General features: G+C 36.5%; 1 protein-coding gene across 2 annotated transcripts in view; it reads right to left on the bottom strand.

The window, feature by feature from the left end:
* Positions 1-6,665: 6,665 nt before the first annotated feature.
* LOC124424199 (ecdysone receptor-like) overlaps positions 6,666-12,500 on the bottom strand; it is a 38,614-nt gene continuing 32,779 nt past the window's right edge. Inside the window, exons 2-5 of one of the 2 annotated variants that reach the window (XM_046962918.1) lie at positions 9,310-9,821; positions 8,671-8,934; positions 8,065-8,440; positions 6,666-7,247 (exon numbers count right to left, since the gene is read on the bottom strand). In XM_046962918.1, coding sequence (XP_046818874.1) covers positions 7,003-7,247; positions 8,065-8,440; positions 8,671-8,934; positions 9,310-9,821 — 1,397 coding nt within the window. In that variant the 3' untranslated portion in view covers positions 6,666-7,002. The remainder of the gene's footprint in view (positions 7,248-8,064; positions 8,441-8,670; positions 8,935-9,309; positions 9,822-12,500) is intronic. The other variant, XM_046962919.1, reaches the window with a different exon arrangement.

Here is a 12,500-nt window from a genome sequence, read left to right as displayed (position 1 = left end):
GTGCGTGTGTCTGTATCTGTATATCCATATAGTAGATTATTTGATCGATCAAAAATATGTTTCTCTCTTTTGTCATTCAGTTTGTCTTACTTTCTCTCTCTCTCTCTCTCTCTCTCTCTCTCTCTCTCTCTCTCTCTCTCTCTCTCTCTCTCTTCATTTATTAACGAGATTGAAGCGACAAAATTGCAAGCGATCGGAAATGACACAATGGCGATGATAATTTCTTTCTTTATCTTTCTCTCTCTCTCTCTCTTCCTCTCTCTTTCATACGCATACTTTTCTCTCGCACTCTCTCATTCTCTCTCATTCTCTCTCTCTCTCTCTCTCTCTCTCTCTCTCTCTCTCTCTCTCTCTCTCTCTCTCTCTCTCTCTCTCTCTCTCTCTCTCACTCTCTATTTCTCCTCTTTACTATCTTTTTGCAAATACTCTGATTATATACCGGGTCCCAAATCTTTTTTTCCGTGAGTCTCATCCTAAAACATTATATTCCTTCGTATGTTATTTTACGCGTTTAATACACTCCTCGCTGTGTGGCAGTGTCCGCCTCTCGCTTGGCGGTTTCGTTTTATTTTTATTTTTATTTTTATTTTTATTTTATTTTGTCTTTTCTTTTCGTTTTTTTTTTCTTTTTTTTTCTTTTTTATTATTTATTTATTTGTTATCTCTCTTTCTTTCTTTCGCTCTCTCTCTCTCTTTCCTTTTGTCGATCAATCCCGTGTCACCCTCTTATATCAGATACTTTTTTTATTTTGTAATTATGTAATATATATATATATATATATATATATATATATATATATATATATATATATATATATATACATACATACATAGAAGAGAGACGTCGATCCGAAATCGCGCGTGTCACGCCTTATCTATCATCCAGAAATCTTTTCTAATTAAAAGTAAATCATCCGTGCACATTTCTAGCACGGAAAGAGAGGTTACGTTTGTTGTTTATCGAACATAGCGCGAAGGGTTTTCTTCTTTTTCTTCTTCATCTTCTTTTTCTTCATCTTTTTCTTCATCTTTTTCTTCGAGAGGAAAGAACTAATGTTCTTTCATAGATCCGGTCGTCGATGATGTATATATATCGCGCAGGAGAGGGATCGATCGATCGATCGATCAATATTTGTGCCAATAGCGGAGAAATTTTCTTTTTCTTTTCTCTCGTTTTTTTTTTGTTTCTTTTTTGTTTTTCTTTTTTTGGTTTTTTTTTATCTTTTTTTTTGTTTTTTTTTTGTTTTTTTTTTTTTTAATTACAATTACCACTAGTTTTTACTGTTGTTGTTGTTGTTGTTGTTGTTGTTATTATTGTTGCTCTAACGCTCGTAAGAGGATCCTTTTTATTATGCTCGCAACAACGCTGTAAAGCTTTCTTTCGATTTCTTTTTTATTTTTTAATTGTTTTTCCTTTCTCCCTTTTTTTTTCTCCTTTCAATACACGCGTTATAACGTTTGTCACTCATTCTCAATTTGTCGCGTCTATTTTTCTATTATAATTTTCCCGGTTTTTCTTTTATTTAATTATTTATTTATTTATTTATTTATTTATTCGTTTATTTATTTATTCACTCATTCAATCATTCATTAATTTATTTATTTACTTGCGTGTTCTTTTTTTTTGCTCCTTTCTTTTCGTCTTCTTCCTCCTCCTTTTAACTTTCTTTCTTTCACGCGCGTGTGTGTAGTACTTTTTATCATCCTTCTTCTTTCTCTCATTTTCCCATTTTCTTTTTTTTTCTTTTTTTTTTCATTTTTTTGTTCTTTTTTACTTTTTAACTTTTAATTTACTTCGACAGAGGTATAATAATCTTGAATAACAGTTAAACACGATAAACACGTGCGTGTGTACGACGACGATGAGCGATTCTCAATTTCTTTAAGTTTTATCTTAGATACTCTCATTCACACATTTTGTTTTTCTTCATCAGTTCTTTTCTTATCCTTTTTCTTTCCTTCACCTACCCTTCGCTTTCTATTTTTTATCTGTTTTATATAGAGGACCATATATTGATCGGTTGCCCTCGTCGAAAAATGATCCGTTTGAATTTCTTTCACCGTTCTATGTATGGAAACCTGGACTTTTATATCTTCTGTTCGATTGCGTTACATTATTGTTATTATTACTATTATTATTATTATTATTATTTATTATTTATTATTTATTATTATGTATCATTATTATGTACCATTATTATTATTATTATGTATTATCATTATTATTATTTATTATTATTATGTATCATTATTATTATTATTAATAATATTATCAATAATATTATCGTTATCATTATTATTATTTATTATTTATTATTATTTATTTATTATTATGCATGCCCTTAGTGTTTTGCTCGGTCTCTCCTTTCTTTTCTCTCCCTTTCTTTTTTTTTTTCTTTTTTTGTTCTCTTTGAAAAAAATAAATTTTGACAAAAGTACTTACACGAGGCAGTCACTATACCACATTCCATCTTTCTTACCACATATTTACTTTCTCAGTCATGCCACTTTCATTCTTGCTTTCTTTCATTCTTTCTTCTCTCTCTCTCTCTCTCTCTCTCTCTCTCTCTCTCTCTCTCTTTCGTTCTTTTTTGTATTTCTCGAATGAATTTCGCACATTAAAGCGCGCGTGTTGTCTCTCTCTCTCTCTCTCTCTCTCGCTCACTCACTCGTTATTACACGTCACAGGAATTTTATAACGTACTGTTCGTATTAGTATTTAGTATTATTATTATTATTTCTTTTTTTTATTTTGCTTTTTTTTTTTTATCTTTTCGTTAAAACTTGTTTGGTACTTACTACGGAATAACAACTGCGTACAATCAGTTATAATAGCATAGAATTACAGTGTTACAACATCGAGAATTCTTAGTGTACTTTGTATCTTTATGACAACGCGTGTATGTAAATTTCTATTTCTTTTTCTCTTTCTATCTCTCTCTCGAGTGGATGTATGTGTGTCTGTCTGTCTGTCTGTGTGTGTGTGTGTGTGCTGCTATCCTTTCTTTTCTCTTCTTCACTTTTGGATTTCACTCCTATGCTTTTTCTTTTTTCCTTCCTTCCTTCCCTCCTACCTTTCTTTCTTTCTCCCCCGTCTTTTTTTCTTTTTCTTATATATTTATATGTGTGTTTTACATTTATTCCATAATATCGGACTTTCGTGAGACAAATTCAACTTGTGCGTGGACTCGAGAGAACTGTTCTTCATATTTTTTTTTCTTTTCTTCCTTTTTTTTTTTTTTCTTTCTTTCTTTCTCATACTTTGCTCTTTTCTTTCAATTTTTTGTTTTTTTGTGTTTTCTTTTTTTTTTACTTTTTTGCATTTATTTATTCACTTATTTATTTGTTCGTTTATTTATTTTATTTATTCAATTTATTATTATTTATTTTTCTTCTTCTTCTTCTTCTTCTTCTTCCTCTTCGTAATTTTGGTTTCGATCGCGGATTTAATGAAGAACGTACGCCATTTTATTAATAAAGACGGTCGGGTGCTTGTGTAATTTTAAAACAAAATGGCTCCTTTACCGACAGTCAGGTCAGGTCAACCTTTGTACATTACTACTTTAAGTTTTCTTTTCTCTTTTTATTTTTACCTTTTTCTTCCATCCAGTATATATATGCAATCTATTTTCTTGTAGCTTCTCTCTCTCTCTCTCTCTCTCTCTTTCTAAGAAATCGTGTCCGCAGCATAATCAAAGCTTTTAAAAGAGACGTCTGGAGGAACCTGCGCGTGTGTCATAGAGTTTCCCTAACCTTTAGCCTCTTATTATGTTTTCTATTTTGTTTTCAACATTTGCTTGTATCTTTGAAGGAAACAAAAAAGAAAAAAAAAGATAGAGAGAAAGAATCGAAAAGAGAATTGTAAAAAAAAAAAAAAAAAAAAAATGAAAAAGAATTCGAAGAAAAAAAAAAAAAGATCGAGAGAAAAAAAAAGAAAAACAATCCATTCAGACGAATATATATCATAATTCCTTTATACTTTGTTTTTTTTTGTTTTGTTTTGTTTTTGTTCTCCCACTGATTCAACCCTCTTTCTATCTAAACAATCTTATAACTTTCATTCTTATTAAATCGATTATTCTTTCACACGCCCTTTTTTTTTTATCACACACACACACACACACTCTCTCTCTCTCTCTCTTTCATTCTTTCAATTTTTCTCTTCCTCTCTTACCTTTCAAACACTCTCTCTCTCTCTCTCTCTCTCATCGCCTAGTAATAACGTTACATTAACGAACTCCTTCCGTACTCGGATTTACAATATTTTACGTTTTTTTTTTGTTGATTTTATTAAAAAATTAAAACGGACGGTTGAATTTCACGTTCTCGTTTGTCGGTGAGCCGATGTCCGCGCTGCTGAAGGCACAAGGCTTTGCACTTGACTCGGTCACCTATTCTAGCTTGACTCTGATTTACTACAACCTACTACCAACTAGCCTCGCTTACGTACTTAACTTCCTACATTGTCTACTACATTATTCGTCGATCATCTTTCTCTCTCTCTCTCTCTCTCTCTATCTCTCACTCTCACTCTCTCTCTCTCTCTCTCTCTCACTCTCTATCTCTCACTTTCTCTACTTCTTTCTCCTACTCTGTTACTCTTCTCCTTTAATATCAAACTCACATCATCTCTTCTCAACCTCAATCCTCAATCTATCTTAGCCCTTTTCGCTTGATATTCCCTCTATGGCCAAAACATTCTTTTCGATCAAATCTCATCTAATGTTCTCTCTCTCTCTCTCTCTCTCTCTCTCTCATTCTTTCATTCAATATTCATTCCTCTCTTTCTCTCCCTCAATCCTCCCCCCTCTCTCTCTTTTGCACCATCCTTCCCAGATATTTTTTACTTTTGTTTGTTTTCCTTTTCAACGTCAACATCATCATAATCATCATCATCATCATCATCATTCATCATCATCACCATTATCATAATCATCATCAACTCTTGTTGTCTCGTCGTACAAACAGCGTAGATGCTAGCAATATATTATGCTATGTGTGTGATATAATAGACTCTATGGTATTTATTATGTATATCGTATTTTTATCTTCGCGCTCGATTCACATTCGTCGACCACCTTTCTGCTCCCTCCCCCCCACCCCCCAATATCACCGCTCCTCATCCTTTTTTCAATCTCAACACGGCGCTGCTCAACAGCGGCCCGAAACGCCGTACAACACAACAACACTGGACTTTCCTATCCTTCCCGCACTCTTTTCTTCTGTTTCCTCTGTAATTTTTTATTTTTTTATTTTTTTATTTATTTTTTTTTTTATTTCTTTCTTCTTTTTTTTTTGTCTTTACTTTTACGTTTTCGTTTTCTCATTCCTATTCATTTTTTATTTACTCGTCTCCGGCACGGCAAAAATTTTTCTTTCCCCCTTTCTTTTTCTTTCTTTCATTCTCTCTCTCTCTCTCTCTCTCCCTCTCATTTGTTGCAATCGCACGAAAAGAAGAAGACAGATGCACACTCGCGCATATACACACACAAAGAACACGCGCATAATAGAGAACAACAAACACGCACGCGGAAATACAGACGCGTAAAAGGTACCACACCGTGTGTTTAGTTTTTTTTTATTTTTATTTTTTTTTTTATTATTATTTTTGTTTTGTTTTTCTCTTAATCAGCACGCACACTTTCTCTCTCTCTCTCTCTCTCTCTCTCTCTCTCTCACTTTCTCTCACTCTCACACACACACTCTCTCTCTCTCTCTCTCTGATCAACATACGATTATAATCCATCATCATCATTATCATCATCATTATCATTATCATAATCACCATTACCATCATTATCTAACACCTCCTTTTATCATCCTTATACTCTCGGTTAAACAACACATCGCGCCCTATGGATCATGCCTTATACATAACACGTTTTACATTTACATATCGATTTCAAAGGGGTAGTCAGGTAGGAGATATAGTAATAATATAACTGTAGTTAAATCCTTATATAGTCTCTGTACTGTCTCTACGTATCACAGCCTGGGTGCCTCGCCACTGCCTTCTTGTTCTTCTTCTACGAAACCAAAGACACCTCGTGGTTTCAATCCCCTTTGTCTCTTTCTATCTTTCCTTCTTTTTTCTTTTCTTTTTTCTTTTTTTTTTTTTTTTATACTTTTCACCTTCTTTTCCTTCCTTTTCTCCATCAACAAGTAGATATCATCATCCGATCTACTTTATTTTCTTCTCATCGTTGTCGTCCTCGTCGTTCTCGCCTTCAGCATAATCATCATCATCATCATCATTCATCATCAAACATCATCATCATTTCTCGACGATGATTCCTCCCTTCTCCTCACTCATCACCCCTCTCTCTCTCTCTCTCTCTCTGTCTCCTACCACTCATACTCGCACGAAGAAGGCTACGTCGACCGTCGATCGACAAACACAACAACGATCCCTGTTCCCTCCTCCTTCTCCTCCTCAACCATCCCCCCCTTCTCCTCGCTCTATCGTCGACGAAGAAAGCAAAAATTATTATTTGTGTTGTTGTGTGGTTTTTTTTTGTATAACGAATGAACAGGCAAAAGAAGCCCACGAAGAAGTCGAATCGCGAAATGCCTGAGAGAGGCAGTGGCATAGTGGTGCACACTAGTACAGGAGTCGAGCATATCGTCCTTCTTGTAGTTTTCAATCTCCTTTCTTTCTTTCTCTCTCTCTCTCTCTCTCTCTCTCTCTCTCTCTCTCTCTCTCTCTCTTTCTCTTTCCTCCTTCTTCTTCTTCTTCTTTTATTCCTTTCGCTAGCTAAGTGTAGCATCGTTCGTTCGCTCGCACACTACTCCACCCTTCCTAATCATCTTGCGCTCTTGCTCTTCCTCTTCCTTTTCCTCTTGTTCTCGCTCGTCCTTCTTGCACTTGCACTTGCTCTTGCACTTGCTCTTGCACTTGCTCGTCGTGTCGTCGCGTCGATGCGCGCGAGCCACCACAATTTTCGAATAAAACAGACACATTCAGCCGACCGGCGCGCAGACCGGCGATCGGCAACGAGGAAACTAGGTCCCCACGTCCCAGATCTCGGCGAGGAAAACTGGCAGCTTTTTGTTCTTGAACTTTAGACTGTAGCACATCTCGTTGTTCTGATTGCCGAGGGTCCGTAGTTCCGTCAATACTGACAACAACTTGGCGAATATTATACCGGACTTCGGTCTACGACGATTGTCGACGTACGCTTTAAGGGCCTCCAAATATATCTCTTGCATCTTTTCGATCTTCCGGCTCTCCATCAGGTTTGGCCTCTCTGTTAAAAATAAAAATGAGAAAAAAAAACGAAAATATACAAAACATTTTTTAATGAGACATATGTGCGCATATATATATATATATATGTTTATATCGTACATGTACCATTTACTAAAGTGGAGGAGGAAGAATGAATGGTGAGAGGAAGAGGAGGACAACAACAAAAGATAAGGCATATTCAAAATGGACCAATCTTTCTCCTACTCTCTCACTCTCTCTCTGTTTCTCTGCGCTCAACAGAATCCAGAGGTATTTATATAAGCCGATCGATAAATCAAGGCGAGACGGGTAGAAGGTACGTTCGATACGTTATCTAGCAACGTGAAGGATGGGATTGGCCCCGGTAATGCTTCCATCAGTTTCGATCGATTTACTAGTATCCTCCTTCGCCATTTATACGTTATACAGTAGTTCTCCGAAACGTATGTATATTGTTCGTTTAATCTTACTTTCCTGAATTCATCGATCAAAACTTAAAAACTCGTTTCTCCATATACATCATAAGAACGGATAGGTAGGTGGTGTAAAAAAAAAAAAAAAAAAAAAAAAAAAAAAAAAAAAAAAAAAAAAAAAAAAAAAAAGAAAAAGAAAAAGAAAAAAAAATAAAACAAACAAACAAATAAAACATTACTCGAGAATTAATAAAGAGAGAATCGTACAATAATATGTCAAAGAGTTCCGTTTAAGTTTTCTCTTTTTTTTTTTCTTTTGGGATATCTTGAGATTCAAGGAAGAGAAAAAGGTTGAAGGGGGCTGATAAGGGGGAGAAAGAGAATAAGGGAAGTGGATTATTAATTTTATCAATTCATCCATACCTGAAAATATTACGATGGCCGTAAGTAGCGCGTATTCAGCATTGTTGACCTTCATCGCGTACATTTGCCGGCAAAAACGTAAAAGATCCTCTATGGTCTCGCCCATACCAGCAACGTTGTAACTGTCGCGCGTGTAAGGTTGATTATTCGCGAATATTATGCTGTCCGTTTGTACATCGTACTTTCTTGCCATTCGCAGCATCATCACCTCGCTCGAGCACGCCTTTAACAATGCTATCTGATCTTCGCGCATCAACTTGTCGAAACCGGGTAACCTTTTCGAAAACTCGACGATCAGTTGCACCGTCAATATCGTTATCTCTGTTATGTGCCTGAACCTATAATCGCTAGGATTTTCACCCTCCGTCGGTTGATGCTAAACAAAAAATGGGGAAGGGAAGAAAAAGGAGAAAACAAATTATTATTATTATCATCATCATCATCATCATTATTATTATTATTATTATTAATATTACTATTAATTTATGCAACACACGTTCCAATAAGCACAATGCGTACCTATACACGCGAATTGTCAGTTTTATTTATTTATTTCTTTTTCTTTTTTTAATTTATCAATACAATACAAAGATAAATTCCAAATACCGTGATCCTTTTGAGATCTTCCTCGCTTGGTTGCTCGTACTCGTTTTGGAAATAAACGAGCCTATGTATCAGCTCCTCCTGTTCGGGACTGATAGGCTTTACGCAGCTATAAGGGCTAACTGGGGTGAGGATACCGCTACTACCGGACATCGACAACGATTCTGCCTCCGCCGGTTCGATCTTCACGCCTACTTGATCGGTGCCCATACCACCGACGCTACTTGGCGAGCCGTTCATCGTCGTGCTGTTCGGCTTGTCCTTTTCCTGATCGAATAAGAAAATACGTAAGTGAAAAAATACATCTCTCATTTGAGAAAAGGAAAATGCGAAGATCGAGGTGGTTGGGGACTGGTAATGTCCGAAAGAAAGAAAGTAAAAAAAAAGAAAAAACCAATAACAATAATAATAATAATAATAATAATAATAATAATAACGATAATGATAATAACAAAAAAAAAAAAACAATAATAATTAATTTTTATCCCGTAGAAAATGAAGCGATAGATTCGATATAAATAATATCTCAGATTGTATATACGATGTAATTGGGTATACAACAAACATTCGGACGTTTACCAACATCTTCAAGAACACTGCCCGACGAAATTTGGTAATGTCGAAAGATGACGAAAATCTTACCCCTACCTTCTGGGCCTTCTTTTCCTTCCGCTTGACCGCACACTGATACTCCGGTACAACGCATTCCGGCCTCATGCCAACCGTAAGACACTTCTTCAGCCTGCACTCCTGACACTTACGGCGCATATACATGTCAATCTCGCAATTGTTCCCATATTTGCACTGATAAACCGCATTTTTCGTTATACTGCGCCGAAAGAAACCCTTACAACCTTCACAGGTGAGTGCATTGTAATGATAACCAGAAGCCCGATCACCACAGACCAAACAGAGTTCTTCCTGTTGTCTCGGCGTTGGACCTTTTTTCTTCCTTGCGTCGCAACCATCATTACCACCGCCGCCACCGCCGGGTCCTCCTCCGCCACCTCCTCCTCCACCACCACCTCCGCCGCCGCCGCCTCCTCCACCGCCGCCTCCTCCTCCTCCGCCACCACCACCACCACCACCACCACCACCACCACCACTACTTCCGTAACCATTAAGCGAACCCGGCTGCGAGAGCTCATCCCTGCCTGTAATCAGAATAAAATGTGATCGTTTATTAATTTTTAATCCCTTCGATTGAAATCTAATTTAACATATACAAAAATACGGTTTTCAGTTTTTCTTATTTTCTATTTTTCATTTAATTCGATATCAAGAACGCCTAAGAAGTATTATACGATCAAATCATTTATCGTTCTTATTCATTTCAAAACTATTCCCCCCTTCACACTACTGTCCTCCCCTCAATCACACTCCTATTAACTTCGTACACTCTCTCATCATCCATACAATACCATTCTCCCTAATCCACCATTTAACCGCTTAAATCATATTCAAAATTATTTTTATCTCGAGTAAATTATGTATCAGATAAGTTCTGCGATAAATACGACAGGTACGAGTTTCTCTATAAATTGTACATGTTTGAAAGTATGAGACGAAGAAACGAATGTTGGAATTAATGAATGAATGAACGAACGAACGAATCAATGAATGAAAGAAGGAAGGATCAAAGAGTACGGATCATGACGAATCGAAAGTTTAAGTGTATGGAAAAAAAAAAAAAAGAAAAAGAGAGAGACATAGATAGATATGGAGAAACACAGAGAAAGAGAGAGACAGAGAGACAGAGAGAGAGAGAGAGAGAGATTAATATATACTAGCAAGTATAAACGTTGAGAATGCCAAGTATCCAACGTGGAATAAAATATTCTTTTGCAATCCAGCATCTAACTTGGCTACGTGAGAAATTTCCGGTTATTACGATACATGACATTACATTACGTTACGTTACATTACATTACATTACATTACGTTATGTTACATTACGCGTGCAACGCATAAAGGACACATATAGATATAGAAACTGGTTAGCTTTTGCTTGCTAGTCGCGCGCGCGCGCGTGCGCGCATACGAAGGTTGTTTGAGGAATTATGGTTGACACTCGCATAGTTGTAACTTGCGGATTTCACGTACAGGTTTGTAAGGAACGATTCCTTCTCCTCCTTTTCCTCCATCTCTTCTTTTTCTTTTTCTTTTTCTTCTTCATCTTCTTCGGTTGGATTGGATCGTGGCGAGTGGGTTCCAGTAACCTACGTGGCGACACATCGTCACGCGTCTCTATTACCCCCTTTTATCTGTGAAACTCGCCGAGTGGAACGCGCAAAGCGATAGAGAAGTCACGGTCGGTGAAAGTACGGGGCCCGATCTGTTTATCTGTATTGTGTGTCTACATATATATACATATATATATATGTATATGTTGTACATATTTGTTGTTTCCCTCTTCCTCTCACACAACTCTATCTGTCAGGTAGATATATACATATATATCAAGAGAGGGAGAGGGGGAGAGAGAGAGAGAGAGAGACATAGCAACAGGTAGTAGTGGTAGTAATAGTGTGGTAGTAGTAATAGTAGTAGTAATAGTAATAGTAGTAGGTAAAAGAGGACTGACTGAGAAACCTCTATCTATCCATCCATGTATATGTGTGTTAAACATCAGGATGATAGCCAGGTACGGATCGAGGACGTGACGGGGCCCCTTCCCTATTTGCCTGTTTGCTTTCTTTATATCTATCTCTTTCTGTTATGTAGTATCTTCTTCCTCCGATACATTATCTCCTCTTCTTCTTCTTCTTCTTTTTCTTCTATTCCTTCCTCCTCCTCCTCTCTCTATTCCTCTTCAAGCAATTCAAGAAGGAACGCGCGTCCTTGTAGCTTCGAGCGAATCGCGTACCTTGCTCCGCTTTACCGTGCTCGATAGATAAATGGATGGATAGATGGATGGATGGATGGATGGATTGGATGGATGGATAGAATATGATAAACAGTCATTCTCAACTTGACCCTTTTTCAGTATCGCCCAATACCTAACGAGATCCTTTTTTCTTTTCCTTTTTTTTTTTTTTCTTCTTAATCTTTCGACATTTTTATTTCGTCCTTATGTTCGTTTCTCTTTTTTCGTTTTATTTTACTGCTATTCCTCCTCGTTTTGTTTGTTTGTTTGTTTGTTTGTTTGCTAGCAATCAAGAAGAGCAAAGTGTTCGAAATACTATAGGGGATTTTTTATGATAGGGATTTTTTTTCTTTTCTATCTTTTTTCTTCCTTTTTTTTTTTTTTTACTTTTTCTTTTTTCAATGTAACGATATAAAAGAAAGGGATGAAAAGTGAGAGATGGCAAATTAGAAAAAGATTTGAAAAGTACGATCGTTATGATAAACGAAAGAAAACGTTCGGAAGCGTCGAAGAAGAAACATGGAAGAAGTATGATAACCGAGTGACCACTTGGCCCGGTCAGTGTCTCAGTGTTCCAAGTCAATGTTTTCAAAGCGGTCAGTAACTTTCCTTCGGCTTCTAGAGGCCGCGGAAGAGAGCACGCGGTGTATTCATCTTTCTCTCTCTTTTGCTGATGCGGAACACCGAAGATGAGAAAGAGAAATAGAGAGAGAGAGAGAGAGCGAGAGAGGGAGAGAACGGAGCGTGGCAGAGGTTCTCAACCAGTTTAAATCCCCCCACCCCATACGAAATAATAAATAACACGAAAGATATTTTCTATCGTTAATTATTTATATTTATTATTTAGCGAATATTTAACGATGCTCGTTTCGATTAAATCTTATTCCCGTCGTCAAATTAAATTCTCGCAAATTAATTTCGTTGTTTTATATTATCTAAGAAAAACGATACAACAATCGAAGGAAGA

This window comes from Vespa crabro, chromosome 5 (genome assembly GCF_910589235.1).
Source record: "Vespa crabro chromosome 5, iyVesCrab1.2, whole genome shotgun sequence".
Classification (NCBI taxonomy): Eukaryota; Metazoa; Arthropoda; class Insecta; order Hymenoptera; family Vespidae; genus Vespa; species Vespa crabro.
The sequence above is the reverse complement of the archived record's forward strand: the minus strand, read 5'-3'. Positions and strand labels throughout refer to the sequence as shown.